This window comes from Aotus nancymaae, unplaced genomic scaffold (assembly GCF_030222135.1).
Source record: "Aotus nancymaae isolate 86718 unplaced genomic scaffold, 86718_ANA_hifiasm-v0.15.2.pri h1tg000053l, whole genome shotgun sequence".
Classification (NCBI taxonomy): domain Eukaryota; kingdom Metazoa; phylum Chordata; class Mammalia; order Primates; family Aotidae; genus Aotus; species Aotus nancymaae.
Genome location: NW_026988467.1, coordinates 9,651,646 through 9,674,203, shown reverse-complemented (window position 1 = coordinate 9,674,203; position 22,558 = coordinate 9,651,646). Strand labels below are relative to the sequence as shown.

Sequence of the window (22,558 nt, the reverse complement as noted above, 5' to 3'; positions counted from 1 at the left end):
AGCCTAAGAAGCTCACCATGCCAACTTGAGTTTTGAACTCCATGGGCTGCATCTGTCTGGGACCTGCAGCTCCCACCATGCCATGGGCTGCATCTATCTCGGACCTGCAGCTCCCTCCTCTCAGCCACATGCAAGATGAAGTGGAAAAGCATTTTCTAAAGATGAAGTGGAAAAGATGAAGTGGAAAGCATTTCTTCTCCACAAACAGATTTTACTCCTTTCAGTGCAAACTCTAATCAGAGAAGACTTTACTAGAGGATGAAAATTTCCAAAGTTTGGCTCTGTTTACATGAGAAATTCTTCCCCATAGTTTCAAAACAAACAGAAATACATCTTGGAGAACCCACTCAAAGACAGTATTCAATCTATAGGTGGGGACAATTTGGATTTTGAACACACAGAAAATAGGTTGGGTAGAAAGAAATCCTATGTTAGTAGAGATTAGTTCTTAAATGAAATTACTGAGGATCCAAACTAGGGTAGCCAGAAAAAACGAGCCTACTTAGAGCCCTGAGAATGGTTTGTGCCTGCCTCCTCCAGTCTCCTATTCAACCAACCTTTCCTGAACTATCGTATGCATGGGACAGCACTAGGCCCTGAGGAAGACCAGGGTGAATTAAGTACCCAGGGAGCTTATGGCAATTCAATGGAGAAGATGAACAGAAACAGGCAATGAGGACATAGCAGGGAGCACTAGGAGAGACGGAGCACTAGAGTAGGCAGTGTAATATAATGGCTGAGAGGATCGGCTCTGGAGCCAGGCTGCCCAGTGGGTTTGAATCCCAGCTCCATCACTTATGAACTGTAACCATAGGCAAGTTATGTCACTTCTTGGAGTGTTGGTTTTCTCATCTAAATGAAGGTAATAATGGGTTGTTGTGAGGAGAAGGTAAGTCAATACATGCACAGTGCTTAGAACAGAGCCTAGTACATAACAGGCACTCGATAAAATGCTACCTATTCTTTTTATTAGTGCATTATGTAGAGTGCCATGGGTGTACACGAGGAGCCCTAGTTGAGGTGTCTGGGATCTAAGTTGGGCTAGGGTACAACATTCAACCTCTTGCACTTAGTTTTCCTACTGGGGAGGCTCACTTTTTCAAACTGAAGTATTTTCCTTTCCCCTTTGCTTTCTCGTTAACATCCTATTTACCTCTCCCTAGTGTTCTGAAGTCATACATGTATAACACACATAAAATCCCATGTTGTGCCACTGCCACTGAAAATGTGAGAAATATGTTGATTCAAGAAATCATTAGAAATTATATTAATATTGTTAAGTTTCTAGCAATTCAACATCCAGCAGCAGGGACGACATTTCCTGGGCTGAGCTTTCTTCCATCAGTGGGATTCACACCTGACTTGTTTATAGGGGTCAAGGCTTCCCATAATTTAACACATGTTTTGGGGACCCCATGACACTGCAACTGTGACAGCTGGTAGGACTAATGCCAACAGATATGCCTACTGGGATTTAAACTCTAAGACAAAAATACACCAGATTTTTTTTGATTCTCAGTCAATTGCCTCAGGGGCAAGACTACCTGTTAATAGCTGGGTGGGGAGGGGCAAGGCAGTTACTTTATAAATAATTTCAATCAAGTAGATCACCTTATAGTAAGAATAGATCCTAAAAGGCTTGGATCTCTTAGAAGGCCATAATTGTTGCATGCATTCTGGGTTTGCTTTGCTTTTACAAAATAATAGACAACCTATAAAGTAGTTTGCAACTTTCAACATCATGGAAGAACAAGGTGCTCTACAAATGTAAGCTTTCTTTGTGTTCTAAGTAGAACATTCTGAGTCAGAGACTGCAGTGCTTACTGAAATTTCTCCAGGTATTATCAAATTCCTTGCTAACCTGTCACCTCTAATGCCAATTCCAAGATATTTCATATGGACCAAAATACATAATCTCTGGTAAGCTTTATTTTGTAGCTATTAAATACAAACACTAATAACAACAAGCTGATTACACTAATAAACCAGATATTTTCACCTTTTTTTTTTTTTTGGTTCAAATTATTTTCCTGCCTTAGCCTCTGAAAGTGCTGGGATTACAGATGTGAGCCACTGTGCCCAGCCCAATATTTTCAGATTTATTTCTGGCTAGTGATTACTAAATCTCTTTCTTTTAATGTTTATATTATCTACCTTCTCCCAAAGTTGACCTATTTTAAGAGAAGAGATTAAATTTAAGAACAAGGTAGTCTGGGTATATATCCAAAGGATTATAATTGTTCTGTTATAAAGACATATGCACACGTATATTCATTGCAGCACTGTTTACAATAGCAAAGACTTGGAACCAACCCAAATGCCCATCCATGATAGACTGGACAAGGCAAATGTGGCACATATACACTATGGAATACTATGCAGCCATAAAAAACGATGAGTTTGTGTCCTTTGTAGGGACACGGATGCATTTGGAAACCACCATTCTCAGCAAACTGACACAAGAACAGAGAATCAAACACCGCATGTTCTCACTCAGAGGTGGGAGTTGAACAATGAGAACACGTGGACACAGGGAGGGGAACATCACACATTAGGGTCTGTTGTGGGGGGAATAGGGGAGGGACAGTGTGGGGTAGGGAGGTTGGGGAGGGATAACATGGGGAGAAATGCCAGATGTAGGTGACGGAGGGATGGAGGCAGCAAACCACATTGCCATGTATATACTTATGCAACAATCCTGCATGTTCTGCACATGTACCCCAGAACCTAAAGTGAAATTTTATATATATATATATATATAAGAACAAGGTAGTATAAAGGAACATAGACTGAAAAAACACAAATACAGGTTGAAATCCCAGTCACTTACTAGCTGGGTGATACTGAAGAAGTTACTAGATTGTTCTTAGCCTCACTTTCCTTATCAATAGTCGAGAACTTAATACCTACTTGGTTGATAATGTTGAGATAAAATATGAAGAGTGTGTAGCATAGTGCCTGGCACATAGTAGGTGCTTGTGAGAGTTGATCATCTCCCTCTTTCCTACCTTTATTCAGAATTATTGGGTGTCAAGTCCATTTAAAATACCAAAATGCAAAATTGCAGAATCAAAGTTTTATCTTGACAGAGCACCCTGGGGGACAAGACTTCCTGAATCTATCTGAATGACTCATAAAGAGCACATCACATATTGGGTACAGAGGTGTTTTCTAAAGAAATGACTACTTAAAGCTTTACTCACCTGACCCACTCCCATCCATATCCTATTGCCTGACAAAGCTTTTTAAAAAGAGCTACAGTGAATCAAACTAGCAGCTCAATGAATTATACCAGATATCAAATTCTTAGAATTGCAATTAATGAAGTTTTAGAAAAGTGCCATTAATAAAACTCACAGGAGGCGCTTTCAAAAGAGAATTTCAAGGGTAAAACACTTTCTGCAAACGAAGTTTGTAACACAATCTTAGCATGTACAAGTGCTGAAAATGAAGCTGCCTTGACTGAAGTGGGGAGGCGTGTGTCCTTACTATCACCTCTCCACTGGGAAGCCCTGAAGCCCCTCCCCCAGGGCCTTTTTCGATGACCAAAGCCAAGCAGATATGGGGATGCTCCAGCCCCCAGTGGGGACCTGCTTTGTGATTTGTTTCCTTTTTCAAGACCACCTGTTCACTCAGCCTGGAGGTTTTATACCTCCTTCTGCTATCAAACAGAAATAATGGAGGAGGATGAGGAGGAAAAGAAAGGGGCAACAGGAGCAGATGCTTCAAAAAGTGCTAGGGACACAGATATTAACAACTCATGAGAATGAAAGCTTATGCGGTCACCACATTCATGAGTTTTTAAAGAGAATCTGTTTCAGGCCCTGCAGTTGGACTTCTGGTGGTAGAGAGAGAAACTGAGACTCTTGGGAGGGTCTCAGGGGAGCCAGTGACGTGCTCGCCTTCCAGCCACTCATCTCTTCCAGGGAAGAGGACTCCTGAACCCAGGCCATGGCTGGAAACACAGGTGTTGAGGAAAGCCATGTGAACCCAGGGATTCTTGTCTCTTCTGTGCATGGTCGCACCTCAGCACTCAGAACGGTGCCAGGTGCTGAGACAGTGCTCAAGACATGTGATAAAGGAGCAGACCAGCAGCCACAGGACTGAGCTCTTCAGAGCTGCTGAAGCCCAGGAGGTGAAGAAGCGGCAGTGTATAGTGGAACTCCTCCTCCAAATCCGAGTCAGAGAAAGGCAGGGTGTTGGTAACAACTCAAGAACCCCTGGAGTATAGGAATCCTGATCATTCCAATGTTTTGGCGGGGGAGGGGCGCGGTTCGAGAACACACTAGAAAGTTACTGACCTGGGTCACATTCACCCAGAGGGCAACTGGAGAGCTGCCTGGTGGCCTCAGGGGAACGTGCACTGTCTGCACTTTTCCAGAAAGGAAAAGAACAGTGGGGCTTGGAATCCTGGCGGCTCCTCAAGGGCCTGGCTCCCTGTGGACAGTTGACACGCAGAACTTAAACAGCTTAGAACCATCTGACCAAGGGATCAGGTCACCGCACTAGCTCACATCCCAAGGAGAACTCTCTTCAGAGGATTTTTACGAAATGGCTCTTGTTATTTTGGACCTAAGTTTTAGGTTATTTAGAACTAGATGCACGAAGGAAGCAACCCATCAGCCATCCCTCCTCATCTTCCTCCTGAACAGCCGGTGCTTTGTCCTCAAATGTAACCTGTGGCTGAGCTTTCTCAGAAGCCAGGGCCACCTCTAGCTACATCTGCCCCTCTAGAAGCAAGAGATGGCAGCTTTCCCTTGAACTTGTGTCAAACTGGCCCTGGCCCATCATTCCAATGCCCTCGAGAGTATCCTGGATTTTTAGGCAAAGGAAGAGACTTCTCTTTGTTCCGCCTCTTGCCATAGCGCCTGGGTGTAAAGCCATAGCAGGCACGAGGCAAGAACATCCACGTGTCTAGGTTCAGTGGTATCCTTTCTCTGGGGACAGGAAAGAGGCAGGACACGAGCTGGCAGCTCGGTGGTGCCCTTCAGTGCCTCTACAAGGGGTACATTTCTGCCTGGTGCTTCGACAGTCAACCTGGTAACAAAAGATTATTCTTTATTTGGTGATAAGAAGGTCAAGCTGCCTTTTAATTAAGTGCTGCCAGTGTTAACATGAATTGGACTGATTGTCATAGTCCATCAACCCTTGGCAAACTGGTTTGTTTGGTCTGGACAGCAAACAGCATTCCACACTACTGGATTTTTTCTCCCAGATCCCCTGTCGCCCCACCCCCTGCAAACCTTTTTAAAAATTACAATCTGTTCTGACGTCTCAAGTTACATTCTGTAAATAATAAGCAACACTGATGAAATGCAAAAAGCTAAAAATTTGTAAAGCAGAAAAATCTGCAGTATGTCCCACATCTGTGTCACATTAAACATGCACTCAATGGATTTGCTGATTCCTGCCTAATCAGTACACAGGGCGATGTGGGCCAGAAGGGCTCTTGTGCCACATGACACACCAGGGCCAAGGGCCACCAAGTGCAGGCAGGGAGGGCCAGGAGCTGGCATCCTGAGGTGGAGATGCCAAGATCACTGTGCAGACACCCCTAGGCGGCCCACCCTGCCTGTTTCAGTTAGTGTGCATCGCAAGCTGGTGGGTCACTGCTGCGGTCAGGTCATGACGGAACAGCCACTCAGAACCCTCTTCACAGTCTTCAATGTTGCTGAAGCCGGGCCCATGTGGTTAAACTAAATAACATGTTTTAATGACAAAATGTCTCATTTGAAAGAGTTGGCTTCCCATACATTTAAATGACTATTAAAATAAAAATAGAATTGAAGTAAACCAGTTAAAGTCCATTTGGTTAAATGCTTAGAGGATACTAGAGGTGAGAACTGCTATGCCATGCCAGGCAAAATTTTATCCATCGTTTTTTATCCCAAGCATTTTACATACACATAGACACACACGTGTGTGTACACGTGCACATGCGCTCATATTCTCATTTAAGAAAAATTGGCAGAACATAAGAGAGGAACTGGCATGTTTTAAACTTACGGCATCAGGCTGAGTCCTTGAATGATTATATGGCTTCATATTGGGAAAAAAAAAAAGATTCGGATTCAACAAAAAGGAGCATGTAACCCTCTGAGGATACTCTATAAAAAACTCTGTGTTATCAACACCTCCTCAACCAGCTCTTTCATCTGTACTTTCCCATCAATCTTAGGTCATAAGACACCAGGATTGAGACTGCTGGGCCACCAGGGTCCACGTTATGTCTCTACAGCTGTACTGATCGAGTGCTGACCGCGTACTGGACACTCTAAGCCTCACAACATTCATATAAGGAAATATCTTACTAGTATTTCATCTTTTTTACATACATACATATTTTACTGCACTTTAGGTTCTGGGGTACATGTGCAAAACATGCAGGATTGTTGCATAAGTACATACATGGCAATGTGGTTTGCTGCCTCCATCCCTCCATCACCTATTTCTGGCATTTTTCCCCGTTATCCCTCCCCAACCTCCCTACCCCACACTGTCCCTCCCCTATTCCCCCAACAACCGACCCCAGTGTGTGATGCTCACCTCCCTGTGCCCATGTATTCTCATTGTTCAACACCCGCCTATGAGTGAGAACATGCGGTGTTTGATTTTCTGTTCTTGTGTCAGTTTGCTGAGAATGGTGGTTTCCAGATTCATCCATGTCCTTACAAAGGACACAAACTCATAGCTTTTTATGGCTGCATAGTATTACATAGTGTATATGTGCCACATTTGCCTTGTCCAGTATATCATGGATGGGCATTTGGGTTGGTTCCAGGTCTTTGCTATTGTAAACAGGGCTGCAATGAACATATGTGTGCATGTGTCTTTATAACAGAATGATTTATAATCCTTTGGATATATACCCAGTAATGGGATTGCTGGGTCAAATGGAATTTCTATTTCTAGGTCTTTGAGGAATTGCCACACTGTCTTCCACACTGGTTGAACTAATTTACACTCCCACCAACAGTGTAAAAGTGTTCCTACTTCTCCACATCCTCTCCAGCATCTGTTGTATCCAGATTTTTAAATGATCATTATTCTAACTGGCATGAGATGTTATCTCAATGTGGTTTTGATTTGCATTTCTCTAATGACCAGTGATAATGAGCATTTTTTCATATGTTTGTTAGCCTCATAAATGTCTTCTTTTGAAAACTGTCTGTTCATGTCCTTCATCCACTTTTGAATGGGTTTGTTTGTTTTTCTTTCCTGTAAATCTGTTTTAGTTCTTTGTAGATTCCGGATATTAGCCCTTTGTCAGATGGGTAGATTGCAAAAATTTTTCCCCGTTTGGTTAGTTGCCGGCTCACTCTAAGGATTGTTTCTTTTGCTGTGCAGAAGCTCTGAAGTTTAATTAGATCCCATTTGTCTATTTTGGCTTTTGTTGCCAATGCTTTTGGTGTTTTAGTCATGAAGTCCTTGCCTATGCCTGTGTCCTGAATGGTTTTGCCTAGATTTTCTTCTAGGCTTTTTATGGTGTTAGGCCTTATGTTTAAGTCTTTAATCCATCTGGAGTTAATTTCAGTATAAGATGTCAGAAAGGGGTCCAGTTTCTGCTTTCTGCATATGGCTAGCCAGTTTTCCCAACACCATTTATTAAACAGGAAATCCTTTCCCCATTGCTTGTTTTTGTCAGGTTTGTCAAAGATCAGGTGGTTGTAGATGTGTGGCTTTGCCTCTGAGGCCTCTGTTCTGTTCCATTGGTCTACATCTCTGTTTTGGTACCAGTACCATGCTGTTTTGATTACTACAGCCTTGTAGTATAGTTTGAAGTCAGGTAGCATGATGCCTCCAGCTTTGTTCTTTTTGTTTAGAATTGTCTTGGCTATGCAGGCTCTCTTTTGGTTCCATATGAAGTTTAAGGTGGTTTTTTCCAGTTCTGTGAAGAGGGTCATAGGTAGCTTGATGGGGATAGTGTTGAATCTATAAATCACTTTGGGCAGTATGGCCATTTTCACAATATTGATTCTTCCTAACTATGAGCACAGAATGTTTTTCCATCTGTTTGTGTCCTCTCTTATTTCCTTGAGCAGTGGTTTGTAGTTTTCCTCGAAGAGGTCCTTTACATCCTTTGTTAGTTATATTCATAGGTATTTTATTCTCTTTGTAGCAACTGTGAATGGCAGTTTGTTCATGATTTGGCTCTCTTTAAGTCTGTTATCGGTGTATAGGAATGCCTGTGATTTCTGCACATTGATTTTGTATCCTGAGACTTTGCTGAAGTTGCTTATCAGTTTCAGGAGATTCTCAGCTGAGATGATGGGGTCTTCTAAATATACAATCATGTCATCTGCAAATAGAGACAATTTGACTTCCTCATTTCCTAACAGAATACCCTTTAAGTTTCTTTTTCTTGCCTGATTGCTCTGGCTAGAACTTCCAATACTATATTGAATAGCAGTGGTGAGAGAGGGCATCCTTGTCTAGTGCCAGATTTCAAAGGGAATGCTTCTAGTTTTTGCCCATTCAGTTTGATATTGGCTGTGGGTCTGTCATAAATAGCTTTTATTATTTTGAGATACGTTCCATCGATACCTAGTTTACTGAGTTTTTAGCATAAAGCACTGTTGAATTTTGTCGAAGGCCTTCTCTGCATCTATTGAGATAATCACGTGGTTTTTGTCTTTGGTTCTGTTTATATGATGGATTTTGTTTATAGACTTGTGTATGTTGAACCAGCCTTGCATCCCCGGGATGAAGCCTACTTGATTGTGATGGATAAGCTTTTTGATGTGCTGTTGCAATCGGTTTGCCAGTATTTTATTGAAGATTTTTGCATCTATGTTCATCATGGATATTGGCCTGAAGTTTTTTTTTTTTCCTTTTTTTTTTTTTTTTGTTCAGTTTCTGCCAGGTTTTGGTATCAGGATGATGTTGGTCTCATAAAATGATTTGGGAAGGATTCCCTCTTTTTGGATTGTTTGGAGTAGTTTCAGAGGGAGTGGTACCAACTCCTCTTTGTATGTCTGGTAGAATTCAGCTGTGAACCCATCTGGATCAGGACTTTTTTTGGTTCGTAGGCTACTAATTGCTGCCTCAACTTCAGCCCTTGCTATAGGTCTAGTCAGGGTTTTGACTTCTTCCTGGTTTAGGCTTGGGAGGGTGCAAGTGCTCAGGAATTTATCCATTTCTTCCAGGTTTACTGATTTGTGTGCATAGAGTTGTTTGTAGTAACCTCTGATGGTAGTCTGTATTTCTGTGGAATTGGTAGTGATATCCCCTTTACCATTTTTTATTGCATCTATTTGATTACTTTCTCTTTTCTTTTTTATTAAACTCTCTAGTGGTCTATTTTGTTGATCTTTTCAAAAAACCAGCTCCTGTATTTATTCATTTTTTGAAGGGTTTTTTTTTTGTGTATCTTCTTCAGTTCTGCTCTGATCTTATTTCTTGTCTTCTGCTAGGTTTTTTTTGATCTTGCTCTTCTAGCTCTTTTAATTTTGATGATAGACTGTTGATTTTAGATCTTTCCTTGCTTCTCATGTGGGCATTTATTGCTATAAATTTTCCTCTAGACACTGCTTTAAATGTGTCCCCAGAAATTCTGGTACATTGTGTCTTCATTCTCGTTGGTTTCAAAGAACATCTTTATTTCTGCCTTCATTTCATTGTTTATCCAGTCAACATTCAATAGCCTGTTGTTCAGTTTCCATGAAGTTGTGCAGTTCTGAGTTAGTTTCTTAATCCCAAGCTCTACTTTGATTGCATTGTGCTCTGAAAGACTGTTATGATTTCTGTTCTTTCACATTTTCTGAGGAGTGATTTACTTCTAATTATGTGGTAAATTTTAGAAGGTGTGATGTGGTGCTGAGAAGAATGTATACTCTGTGGCTTTGGGTTGGAGAGTTCTGTAGAAGTCTATTAGGTTTGCTTGGTCCAGATCTGAGTTCAAGTCCTGGATATCCTTGTTAATTTTCTGTCTCATTGATCTAATATTGACAGTGGAGTGTTAAAGTCTCCCACTATTATTGTGTGGGAGTCTAAGTCTCTTTGTAGGTCATTAAGAACTTGCTTTATGTATCTGGGTGCTACTGTATTGGGTACGTATATATTTAGGATCATTAGCTCTTCTTGTTGCATTGATCCTTTTACCATTATGTAATACCCTTCTTTGTCTTTTTCGATCTTTGTTGGTTTAGAGTCTATTTTATCAGAGACTAGGATTGCAACTCCTGCTTTTTTTTTTTTGCTCTCCATTTGCTTGGTAAATCTTCCTCCATCCCTTTATTTTGAGCCTATGTGTGTCCTTGCAGGTTTCCTGGATACAGCACACTGATGGTTTTTGACTTTGTATCCAATTTGCCAGTCTGTGTCTTTTGATTGCAGCATTTAGCCCATTCACATTTAAGGTTAATATTGCTATGTGTGATCTGGTCACTTTGATGCTAGCTGGTTGTTCTGCCCATTAGTTGACGCAGTTTCTTCATTGTTTCAATGTTGTTTACCATTTGGTACCTTTCTGGAGTGGCTGGTACTGGTTGTTCCTTTCCATGTTCAGTGCTTCTTTCAGGAGCTCTTGTAAGGCAGGCCTGGTGGTGATGAAATCTCTCAGCAATTGCTTGTTCATAAAGGATTTTATTCCTTCTTCACTTATGAAGCTTAGTTTGGCTGGATATGAAATTCTGGGTTGAAATTTCCTTTATTTAAGGATATTGAATATTGGCCTCCACTCTCTTCTAGCTTGTAGGGTTTCTGCTGAGAGATCTGCTGTGAGTCTGATGGGCTTCCCTTTGTGGGTAACCTGACCTTTCTCTCTAGCTGCCCTTAGCAGTTTTTCCTTCATTTCAACCCTGGTGAATCTGATGATTATGTGCCTTGGGGTTGCTCTTCTTGAGGAATATCTTTGTGGTGTTCTCTGTATTTCCTGGACTTGAATATTGGCCTGCCTTGCTAGGTTGGGGAAGTTCTCCTGGATAATATCCTGAAGAGTGTTTTCCAGCTTGGATTCATTTTCTCTGTCACATTCACATACACCTATCAAACGTAGATGAGGTTTTTTCACATAATCCCATATTTCTTGGAGGCTTTGTTCATTTCTTTTCACTCTTTTTTCTCTAATCTTGCCTTCTCTTTTTATTTCATTGAGTTGATCTTCAATCTCTGATATTCCTTCTTCTGCTTGGTTGATTCAGCTACTGAAACTTGTGTATGCTTCTGAAAGTTCTCATGTTGTGTTTTTCAGCTCCATTATTCAGTCATTTATATTCTTCTCTAAGCTGTTTATTCTCCTTAGCATTTCGTCAAACCTTTTTTCAAGGTTCTTACTTTCTTTGCATTGGGTTAGAACATGTTCTTTTCGCTCAGAGAAGTTTGTTATTACCCACCTTCTGAAGCCTGTTTCTGTCAATTCGTCAGACTCATTCATCATCCAGCTTTGGTCCTTTGCTGGTGATGAGTTGTGATCCCTTGGAGGAGGAGAGGCATTCTGGTTTTGGGTGTTTTCATCCTTTTTGTGCTGGTTTCTTCCTTTTTTTGTGGATTTATTTACCTGTGGTCTTTGTAGCTGGTGATTTTCGGATGGGGTCTCCGAGTGGATGTCCTTTTTGTTGATGATGAAGTTATTTATTTGTTTTTCAGTTTTCCTTCTAACAGTCAGGCCCCTCTGCTGTAGGACTGCTGGAGGTCCACTCCAGACCCTGCTTGCCTGGGGATCACCTGTGGCGGCTGCAGAAGAATAAGGGTTTCTGCTAGTTTCTTCTGTTATCTTAATCCCAGAAGGATACCCGCCAGATGTCAGCCTGAGCTCTCCTTTATGAAGTAACTCTTCGGATCTATGCGGGTCAGGGAGCTGCTTGAGGAGATAGTCTGTCCCTTATAGGAGCTCAAGTGCTGAGCTGTGAGTTCTGTGTTCTGTTCAGAGTTGCTGGGCAGGTACATTTAAGTCTGCTGCAGTGGAACTCATGACTGCCTTTTTTCCCAGGTGCTCTTTCCTGGGAGGGTGGGGCTTTATTTTTAAGTTCCTGACATGCTGCTGCCTTTTTTCAGAGCTGCTCTGCCCAGCAAGGAGGTAGCCTAGTCACAATCTGCCAGCAGACGCATTGCTGAGCTGCCATGGGCTCTGCCCAGCTGCTGTGTGAACTTCCTTGAGGTTTTGTTTATAGAGGTATAGTTAGAACTGCCTTGGTAATGACAGTCTGCCTCAGTAATGGCGGACTGCCTAGGTAATAGCGGACTACCCTCGGTAGTGGTGGACACCCCAACAGAGCTGGACCGTCCTGGGTCCAGCTGCGCTTGCCACAAAACTCTCAATCCAGAGCATTTCAGATTGCTGGTCTTTGCGGGGGCGGGACCCGCTGAACCAGATCACCTGGCTCCCTGTTTCAGCCCCCTTTTCTTCAGTTGAATGGGCGGCTCTGTCTCCCAGGTGTTCCAGGCGCCAGTTGAAATGGCGACCCAGATTTGTGTGTTTTTGTGCAGAGACCCGCTGTGCTGGCTGAACAGCTGTGCTGGAAACTCGTGGCACTTTTCAGCCTGGGAATCTCCTGGTCTGTGGGCAGTAATAACTCGTTTGGAAATTCAGTGTTCACTCACCCTCTGCATTGTTCTCGCTGGGAACTGTACTCCAGAGCTGTTCCTATTTGGCCATCTTGGATCCACCTCCTAGTATTTCATCTTATGGATGAGGGAGCTATGCTTAGCAAAGCCAAACTAGATCTTAGGTCTTTCTGGACTCAGAAAGATTCTCTTGGACTCAGTAAACTTACTGAATGGTGTGATTTTGATGAAAACCACTTTAATATGTACTCTGAGTCCATTACTATGTGAGGCATCTGGACATCCTTGAGGAATACCAAAAAAGGCAATAACAACAAACTCACAATCCAATTGGGAGGATAAGATCTACATCCTTGAAATGACTCTGTAGGAAACCTAGCCCATGTATCAATAATGAAAGAGTGAAGGAGGTAAGTGGGAGTGCTAGGGAGGTCTGGCATTCTATGCTACAGAGGGCAGGACAGGCTTCCTGGGAAAGTCTGGCCCAAGCAGGGTCCTACCTCAAGGCACAGCAGGACTTTTACTAATACAAGGATGTATGGCATCAGTACTAATTGGTCACGTTTTACAATAGGAACTGGTGGAAAGAAACACTGAGAAATAGGAGGAAACAAAGTTAAAAGCCATTTAATAGGCCACGCCACATATAATCCAAAAACATCTGGCTGATGCCTCATTCTTATTGCTAAAGCAATTCCTAAAGAACTGTAGGCACAGTGATGGTCTTTCATAAAGTTATGACGCAGATTCTAGCTTACAGGAACGGAATTCACCAAGAGACTGATATAGACTTCATCAATACCTGGAAGAAAGACATGTACTTACATGGATGACAAACTGGCTAAGACATGTACTTACATGGATGATAAACAGACAATTGTTGGAAGGGTTAGACCAACAATTGATAAGAATTTTTAAAAAACACACACCAAAAAGACAAACTCTGACCTTAACGGGTTTAAAAAGGACTGAAGCAAAGAATATGTGATGTAATTCACAAAAGAAGAAATCTAAATGGCCAACTGAAATACGAAAAGATGTTTCAATGCTTCTAATTATCAAAGAAATCCAAATAGTAACACAGATACTCACTCTTTCAGATTGGCAAAGACTTAAAAGAGGAACAATGTCTGGTTCTGAGTATAGTATCTGGCACACTGCAGCTACTTCATAAAATTCTTGACTGAATTCTGAATGAATGAATAGTCAGAGCTGGTACGCGGTTGGAGAAGTAAGACCTCTCACACACTGTGGGTAGGAGTACAAATTGTTTCCACTCCCTAGAAGGGAATTTACAATGTGTTTCAAAGCAGAAAATATACATATCCTTAAATCCAGCAATCATATTTTTAGGACTTTAGCCTAAGAACAGAATTATACAAGTATGATGGGATATATGTAAAGGATGCTTATAATAGCAAAAATTACAAACATCCATCAATGGGGGACAGTTAAGTACTTTATGGTATATTTGTAATATATTATATGAAATGTTAAAAATGATTTTTGAAATGGAAAGATGTTCTAGAGCCTCTGTAGAATGAAAAAGATTAGACATCAGCATATGTGCTCCCATTCATGTCGAATCATATATATGTACACACTTGTGTATATATACATATGTATGCATAGAGATGTCTGGTATGGTCACCATTATTATCTTTTAGTGCTTGTCAATGCCCAGGGAGAGTGAGTCCTTTTTATTTTCTTCTTTGAAGTGGGAATAACAGTATCCATCACATTCGTTTTGTAAAGATTAAAGAGATACTTCATGCAAGGTCTCTGGAGCAGTGTCCACACACTCTAAGAGCTCATATATTGTATGTATTTTCAGAACAGGTTACATTTGTACATTTTAAAACTTTCACAATCAAACTATTTTTTTAAAAAGATGATTCAGAGAGCAGTCACGCACAAACGCCAAAATGTCTAAATGTGCATTTAAAATCAAACCATGAAGAGTACAAATCTCTATCATCATATATTGCATACAGCACGGGCTGGGTGCAGACTAGGAAGGAAGGCATCAGAATGGCCAGGCTTAGTCAGGAATGGTTTTCTTCTGGATAAGAGGAGGCTGGGTAGAGTTTCTCAAGAGTAAAGGGCCATGAGTTGACCATTACTATCTATGCCTCTTCTCCCAAGACTGGGAGGCAAAGCCCTGTACTATCCTAGCTGGTAGTGAAGAGGGCCGTGAATGTTGCTTTGTTAACCCAAGGGTCATCTGCAGGACTTCTTCCTAGACTGCCTGACTTACATGGTCTCCTGCATGGTTTTGCTTTCTGACCCTGAACAGCAGGAGGGTGGGCTTCTCTTGCTTGCAGTAACCAGCCAGCTTGCAGCAGCATGCTCTAACTGAGGAGCAGGAAGAGCTGGCCAGACCCAAATGGACCCAGGTGCTCAGCACTCTCCCTTAAGTGCCATAAGGCAAGACACAATTTGCAGGTAGTGGTGCTCAATGAATGGGCCAAAGCAAAAGCCCTCTGCCTCCCTGCTTGCCTGAAATTCTCTTCCAGCCAATAGAGAGAGAGAGAACATCTGGAACTGGTTTTGAGGCTCCCCAGCTGCAGAGCCACTAGAGTGAAGGGGTTTACAGACTGTCCTTTCTGATTCTCATCAGGGTGAAGTACAGCCTAGAAGACAAGCTGGTTCAGAGACCAAATCGACTTTGCTTTGAAATGTTCTCCTTTCCCCACCCCCCTTGAAAGCAGAATTAATGATCCAGGTGGTGGGAAATCAAACAATGAAAGAGAAGGACTTGGGGTCACCTCAGGTGCATTTCTGGGCCTTCATAAAAATCAGATATACCCCTTGGGTCAGAGTTGACACCAAACCTTCAGAGCACTTGTCCTAGGAAACAAGAACCAACAAGACTGAATCCATTTGAGCTCCTGGACTGCAGGGCTTGCCTCTACAGGCCTGGAAATCAACGTGTACACAAAATGTGTTAGAACTTGTTGGAAGCCAGTGGGGAAAGAGGCTAGACCCTTTTAGGTTGGGGGAGGGGTTGGACATGGTGGGGAAAGACCCATCTGGTGACAGCCATGGCTCATACTCCACTGTGTGCCTTTTCTACTTGGCCCCATTGGGCACTGGGATGCAGACTTGCAGGCAGGACGAACCGGTCAGCAGCAGGCACCAGGACCTTGCCTGAGCCTCATCATGCCTCTGGGAAAAGCAGGTGCAGTCAGCAGTCAGCCTGTGCAGAGGCAACAGCACCACTTCCTATCATGCTTCACCAGTAACAAAAAGCCTGTGTTCTTCTAGACTTTCCTCCAATTGAGGGTTTGTTTCTCCTTCTGGACCTGGGGGCAAAAGGCAGATAGAGAAGGTGGTGGAGTGTCTTCCAAAGACCACGTTCCTTGGGGTGGAGAGAAGCAAGCGGGCCTGGGGCACACTTGAAGTTGACAAAGAAGAGTGAGTCACACAGAAGGCAGGAAATGAATCTTCAGTTACTGCTCTTCATTACTCCCTTTCCAAAGGATTGCTCAGATCCAAGAGGCTGATACCAGATTTCCTTCTGCATGTTACGTAAAGCACTGGGAACCTTCTAGTTAGTATCCTCTTTGTCTTGAGATTTTTGCAGATAAGAATTTCCACAAATCCCAGTTAGTCAATCATATGGCTACCTCATGGCATTTTCAGTCACTGTTAAACAGAACCAAAAAATTTCAAAAGAGCAGCAGAACTGGCTGGGCGTGGTGGCTCACACCTGTAATCCCAGCACTTTGGGAGGCCAAGGTGGGTGGATCACCCGAGGTCAGGAGTTCAAGACTACCCTGGGTAACATGGTGAAAACCTGTTTCTACTAAAAATACAAAAAATTAGCCGGGCATGGTAGCGTGCGCCTGTAATCCCAGGAGAGTTGCTTGAACCCTGGAGGCGGAGGTTGCAGTGAGCCGAGATCGCACCATTGCACTCCAGCTTGGGCAACAAGAGAGAAACTCTGACTCTCTCACACACACAAATAAAAGCAGCAGAATTTCTTTATATAATTTAACCTTAAATACATGATGAGGAGAACCCTCAAATAGGTACTCCATTAAAAGTCAGCCAGTACCAACGTCTGCTAAACTTCAGGATTAGCCATCACGTAATAGAGTCCAGATCATAAGTTAGCTCCATCCTGGGACTCACTACCAGAGCCAATTTCTAGGTTTTTAAAAACACTTTGACCATGGAAGCATATGGAATCCAACAATTTTTGGGTTGGCCAGCCATTTAGTCTCTTCTCCTATGTCTAGGAAGCTTGTGTCCAGGATCTGTGGCACCAAAATAAACAAGTTCTCCCTGGCTTCCAAAAGGAGATGGCTATGACATACTGAGTGTATGCTCCTGGGACAGTCTACTGTGGAGGCTTCCTGTACTGTGTACCAGCTGGAGTTCCCAGGTTGCCGCCTGGTGAAGATGGTTTTGCCTGGATGGCAGAGCAAAGATGGGTTGGAGTGGAGAAGTGTCACTGATATTTTGTGACAAGCTGGCACATTCTGAACTTGGAAGGCTGCAGTAGTTCATCAACTGGGGAGTGGAAGGAGTACACAGGGGAGGACTGGGGACAGCACAGCTCCTGGGCACAAAGCTTAGTGACATGGTTCTCCAGGCACTGGCACTAAAAGGCCAGGGTCTCTTCATGCTCAGGCACACTGCTGTTTGGCCCAAAGAAGCCCCTGAACATGAGCCCTTCCAAGCTTTCCAGCTATGGTATATATCTCACGCTGTCTCTCTGTTAAGCTGGTGGGCTGAGAGAATTCAATACATACCCTTCATTCACACTGTGAGGTCCAAAGTTTATAGTACCTTCCCTCCAAGTGAACCAATGCCTTTGCACAAATCTTCTTGGTTATAGGCAGATATTCAACTCCTACCCTTCATGTCCAAGGATCAAAAGGAAGTAGACCTCATACTTGGTCAGATGCTTTGGATTAAAATCATGAGGTCTTTTGATGCACAGGACCAAAAGAAGACCTAGAAGCAGCACAGACATTAGGAGCATGTACTCTGTGTTCAGTTGGCCTGGGTTCGCATTCTGGTTCCCTTTCTTACTACCTTTGAGGTCTTAGACCGTGTGCCTCAACTTTCCCATCTGTACAATGGGGAAAATATAGCACCCACTTCATCGGGTGGTTGTGAGGACTGAATACTAATGACAGTGATACTGTGCAAGCTAGTCAATGTTTTGGATCTATTTCTGCAGCACTGTCATCCCGAGCAGGTGCCGCCTAAGAGCACTGTCCATTGCAGACAAGCAGCAATCTGAAAGTGACAGACATAGATATCTTCCTGGACACCATGGACAAAGCATGGGCAGGTCTCGAGTTTGGCCAAAAAACGTGACCGGCTAACGGACAAGACTAAATTACCCCTCCACCCACTTTCTTCCTTATGTCCTCTGAACACAGGCAGCCCTCTCTTTCTGACTACACTTACGCTAAATCCTTGTTTGCCTGCCCGTTTCCTCAATGCAGTGCCCACCATAAGAACCCAGGCCACTCCAGGCCTTGCTGTGACAATGTGCCTATTCCCACATGCCCTCCCTGATGAAGGGACAGAGTTCCCATGGGGCCACTGGCCTCGGACAGTGAGAACTCTAGGCTCACAGGTCACCCTGTGGGGCGGCCTTCCACTCACTCTGTTTTAGCACCTGGGTTTAGCTGTAGAAGGCCAACAAGCAAGGCTATTAACAGCTTTCGAGGTGATGGGGAAGGAAAATGGCATCATCCCGAGCTTGACAAGAGCGTTCCGTGGCCGGCATCCGACCCACCTCTGCCACCGGTGCGGCCTCCTTGGAGACGGGCAGGTTTCCTGTGGTGTCAGCCCCATTTCCTCCAGCAACATTATACTGCAAACAGAGAGCTACTCTGAAGAAAGCACTAGGGTGTCCCGTTTCTGGCTTGGGGGAGGGAGGCAGACTGCTTTGCTTCTCCAGAGAGAAACATCACCGTGCCTTGACCTTCTCTAGACAGCGTTCCTTCCCTCTCCCCAGTCCTGAAAAGCTGTTTGAAGAAACGTGCAGGCTTTCCTTTATGACCTCAGATGGGCAAGTTCTGAATGGCAGCTGGGTCTATTACATGCAGTGTGAGAGGGTTAAACAGGACAGCCTCGACTCTTTATAAACTTTTGCCCTGTGGATATGCACTCATTGGCGGCAGTACAAGACTCGAGCTGTATTACACGCCTTAACGATATGGTTCAACTGTCGGTCAGGCTTGGGCCTGGCACTGGGCCAGACCGCAATCAATGGGACACAGAACCTCCCCCTTTCAGATCATCACGAAGGCTCATATTATCTCCTTTTCGTCGTGCTGGTTAAATTTATGGAGCAGAACCCTGAAGCCGCATTCCTTGGCCTGGGCCGGCCCACGCGGCCCTCCCTCCCTTTGTTCGGTACTGTAAGCGAGCCGTGCTTCGGAGGACTACAGGGTTGTTAGTTCAGGCACTGACTGTTTGCTCATGACTGAAGTGAAGAGAGTTCAGTGGAAGGGCAAAAGGACAGCCCAAGTGTAAAACCCCATCCCAGCAGGCCCTGGGCCCCTATATATAGGCCCCGAGCTGCTCCTGAATGTCACATTTCACTTTGTTCTCACAAAAGCAAAATCTTCAGTCTGATCCCTGACGAATCTTCCATAAAACAGCTGCTGAGTCCTCCTACAGCACACCCCCACTTGAACTCATGGATTTTCTGGGGTGCCATGGGAGGCAAGTTTGCCCTTAATACAACCACACTAAAAGGAGACAGATTTCTAGAACCATCTGCTAGTCCTCCCAGGTTCCATAGGAGACGGGATACCAACCCTGGCTACTAGCTGGTCTTATTTTTAATACGGAAAAGAAACACACACACACACACACAAAACTTACTTTTTTGGCCTCTGGCTATAAGGGAGGGACACAGGAGTACTGTATGTGAATGTATGTGTGTGTATGCACAGGAGGGAGGTGTTTATAGGGGATTTGGTCTTATGGAATCAGACAGGAGAAGGTCCTAAGCATTAGACCACTGAATCTATCCATGTGTTCTCATTAATATTCTGATTAGCATCCAAAATGTCAAACAAGCAGCTCACATGGGCAGGACTTCATTTTAGTTTGGTTTAGCCCAAGAGGAGAGCTCTCCTGGAATGTTCTAGAGTGGCACATTTACAGCTCACTACAGAGGATGCCACTGGAGGGCTGGAAAGGCAGCTCAGCCCGGAGGTGAAGCCAGGCTCTAAAAGTGATTAACTGTGAGTCTATGGTTTGTCACATAGGACTGCTGTGTATCTCAGTAGGTCCACCTGTAAAATGAGGCTACTGGGTTGAATTTTGGAAGTCTGAAATGATTACCAGAACTCTTCTAATGAAGGCCCAAGCAAAATAGAGAAAGAAAGAGCAGGAGGAAAATAGAGAAAACAACAACAAAACCAAAACCAAAGATATAATAAGAGGAGCAGGTGGGAAAAATGGCCTCTGAGGGGTGAGCCACTGCTGACTTGATACATGTTTTTCTGGCCAGTTTTGGCTTCACTCATCTTGATACAATACTAAGAGTCAGGCCCAAGCTTGTTAAAAATAAAAACAGAAGGCTTCGCCGCCCCATGTCTAGCTAGCCCAGCGTCCGCTGCGCCTTGGTCAAGGCTTCAACAGACCACACCAAAATGCCATCTCAAATGGAACATGCCATGGAAACCATGATGTTTACATTTCACAAATTTGCTGGGGATAAAGGCTACTTAACATTGGAGGACCTGAGAGTACTCATGGAAAAGGAGTTCCCTGGATTTTTGGAAAAGCAAAAAGACCCTCTGGCCATGGACAAAATAATGAAGGACCTGGACCAGTGCAGAGACGGCAAAGTGGGCTTCCAGAGCTGCTTTTCCCTAATTGCGGGCCTCACCATTGCATGCAATGACTGTTTTGTAGTACACATGAAGCAGAAGGGAAAGAACCAGGCAGAAATGAGCAATTCCCCTGGCCCTGAAGGGTGAGTTACTTAAGGAATCTTCCCCACACCTTCCCCCATATAAGGATTTCATGAGCAGATCAGGACCCTTAGCAAGTGTACAAATAAAATCTAACTCCCATTTGATGAGAAGAGAAAGAAAAGTTAAATGCCAGACAAGCTTTGGATTTTTGTATTGTTTGCATCCCCTTGCCTTCAATAAATAAGTTCTTTTCTAGTTCTGGGGAAAAAAAAAAAAAAAAAAAAAAAACCAACAGAAATCCCATACTAGCAACTATATGCCCACAGGGACTTTCCAATTCTGGGGAGAAGCAGATTTCTTTAGTGGGGTCTAGGGAAGCCAGTGGTCTGTTTCAAATCAGACCCTGGTTCTATCTGAAGGTGAAAAGTCATGCTTCCTTATTCAAAGTAAGCCATGTATTTCTGAATAGAAACCATAAATATATTCTTACATTTTCCCCATGAGGTTTCCTTGTCTACTATGCTGATGTGTGGAGATGGTAAGTGAATTTACCATTCCAAATCTTAATTTAAAGCCCCTTTTGGTGGTGGGAGGGGTAGATGGGAGGTGCCACGGATCACAGAAAACCATCTCTTGCTATATCCCTCTTGTCTATGGTAATGCTTTTGTATACTATTTGTTCTGGTTTGTTTAAAATGTGATGTTACAGAGAACCACGTAAGCTGGGAAACAAGAGGCAAGAAAGAGAGAGGTATGCTAATTCAGGACATTTTCAAGAAAATTGTGTAATCCAGTCAATCTGTCTCCATTTATTCATATACATGTTCAGGGTTCAATTAAGTCTTTAGCCATAACATCTCACATCTCCCAGGACAATCTACAAAGCACTTGCACTCACATTATCACGCAGGTTACAGTCATACACATAAATGAATCCAGTCTCCATTAGGCATCGAGTGTGTAACACGAGGACTCCTGAAGGCCTACTTTGGCCCATCACGAGCCCAGATGCATCAAGAGTCTCTGATATATTGAAATTTGGAAAGCTGGACCTACCCTTGAGAATGAGACTTTATTATGGGCCAAGACAGACTTTGAGAACTTATAAACTCAATGCCCCTGCTTCCTGTGGACTTTTTCTATCCCAGGATCACTTTTATGGCAATATTCCGGGAACATGCAATTATAAGTAAACAAAGTGGCCAAACTCTGAAAATGCAGGAACACAAGTTGCTTACAAATGAGATGCAGAAGCCAGGATGAAGAGAGCTGCCATAGCAGACTCGCTGGTGTGCACACTTCTCTCCTGTACGTTCTGTGGTTTGCCTGCTCCATGAGCTACGTGACACTGCTATTTACTCTAGCACTGTGGCCAAGGCTAAGAGGTACTCATCTAATACGGGCTGGGGAACTAAAAGGAAATGTGTTTTGGAATTTACTTTTTCACACCCACACACCATTCTTGTACAAAATGCCTCTGTCAAAGTTTTTTGTTTTTTTTAAACATTGATTTCTTGGCCATCAACTAAAAGAAACTGAACATTCAAGTACCTCCACGATGACTGAGCATGCGGGAAGTGGTCGATTTACAACAGGTTCCCTGGACATTTGATTTTATGTATGCTGTCCTGACACACTCCACCCATGTGGCCAAGCCTGCTATGTATGTCTGGGGCCACTTTGTAGTTTTCCCAGAGGTGAAATCAGAGGGATGGCTGAAGTGGTGACAAGGCCAACTTGGCTACAGACTCAGTCCCTTGTGGTGATGAGATGTAACTAACTAAAATGGTGCTAAGTCCAGCTGGGGCTTAGACTAGGGCCACAACCTGCTGAAGAATACTTTAGGTACATACATTACAGCTGCAGATTAACCTAGTGCTTTTTTATTTTTAGAATACATTATTGGGCTGTTATATATCCTGCATGGGCTTTTTCTTCGTTCTAATATCCAGCTTCCTCCCTGATGGCAGAGCCAGCCCTAGGAAGGGAGCTTCCTCTGTGCCACTCCTCCAGGAAGTTACACCGCTAGTTATTCACCTCAGCCATGCAGGCATGACCAGGGCAAGGATGACCCTCTCCCCTTTTGCATGGGGGAAAATGACCTGAGGGGGAGATATAAAGCTGTCTACACAAGGTCACGAAGCACAGTAGTG

General features: G+C 43.5%; 2 protein-coding genes across 8 annotated transcripts in view; one reads left to right on the top strand and one right to left on the bottom strand.

The window, feature by feature from the left end:
• VPS13D (vacuolar protein sorting 13 homolog D) overlaps nucleotides 1-22,558 on the bottom strand; it is a 286,887-nt gene that overhangs the window by 20,777 nt on the left and 243,552 nt on the right. The gene's annotated exons all lie outside the window — the stretch shown is intronic.
• On the top strand, nucleotides 20,139-20,468 carry LOC105731771 (protein S100-A10-like). The gene has a single exon (XM_012473655.2). The coding sequence runs from the start codon at nucleotides 20,139-20,141 to the stop codon at nucleotides 20,466-20,468; it is 330 nt and encodes a 109-aa protein (XP_012329078.1).

Excerpts from the sequence above, each read along its gene's own strand:
- LOC105731771 (XM_012473655.2), top strand. The coding sequence starts at position 20,139 with ATGCCATCTCAAATGGAACATGCCATGGAAACCATGATGTTTACATTT.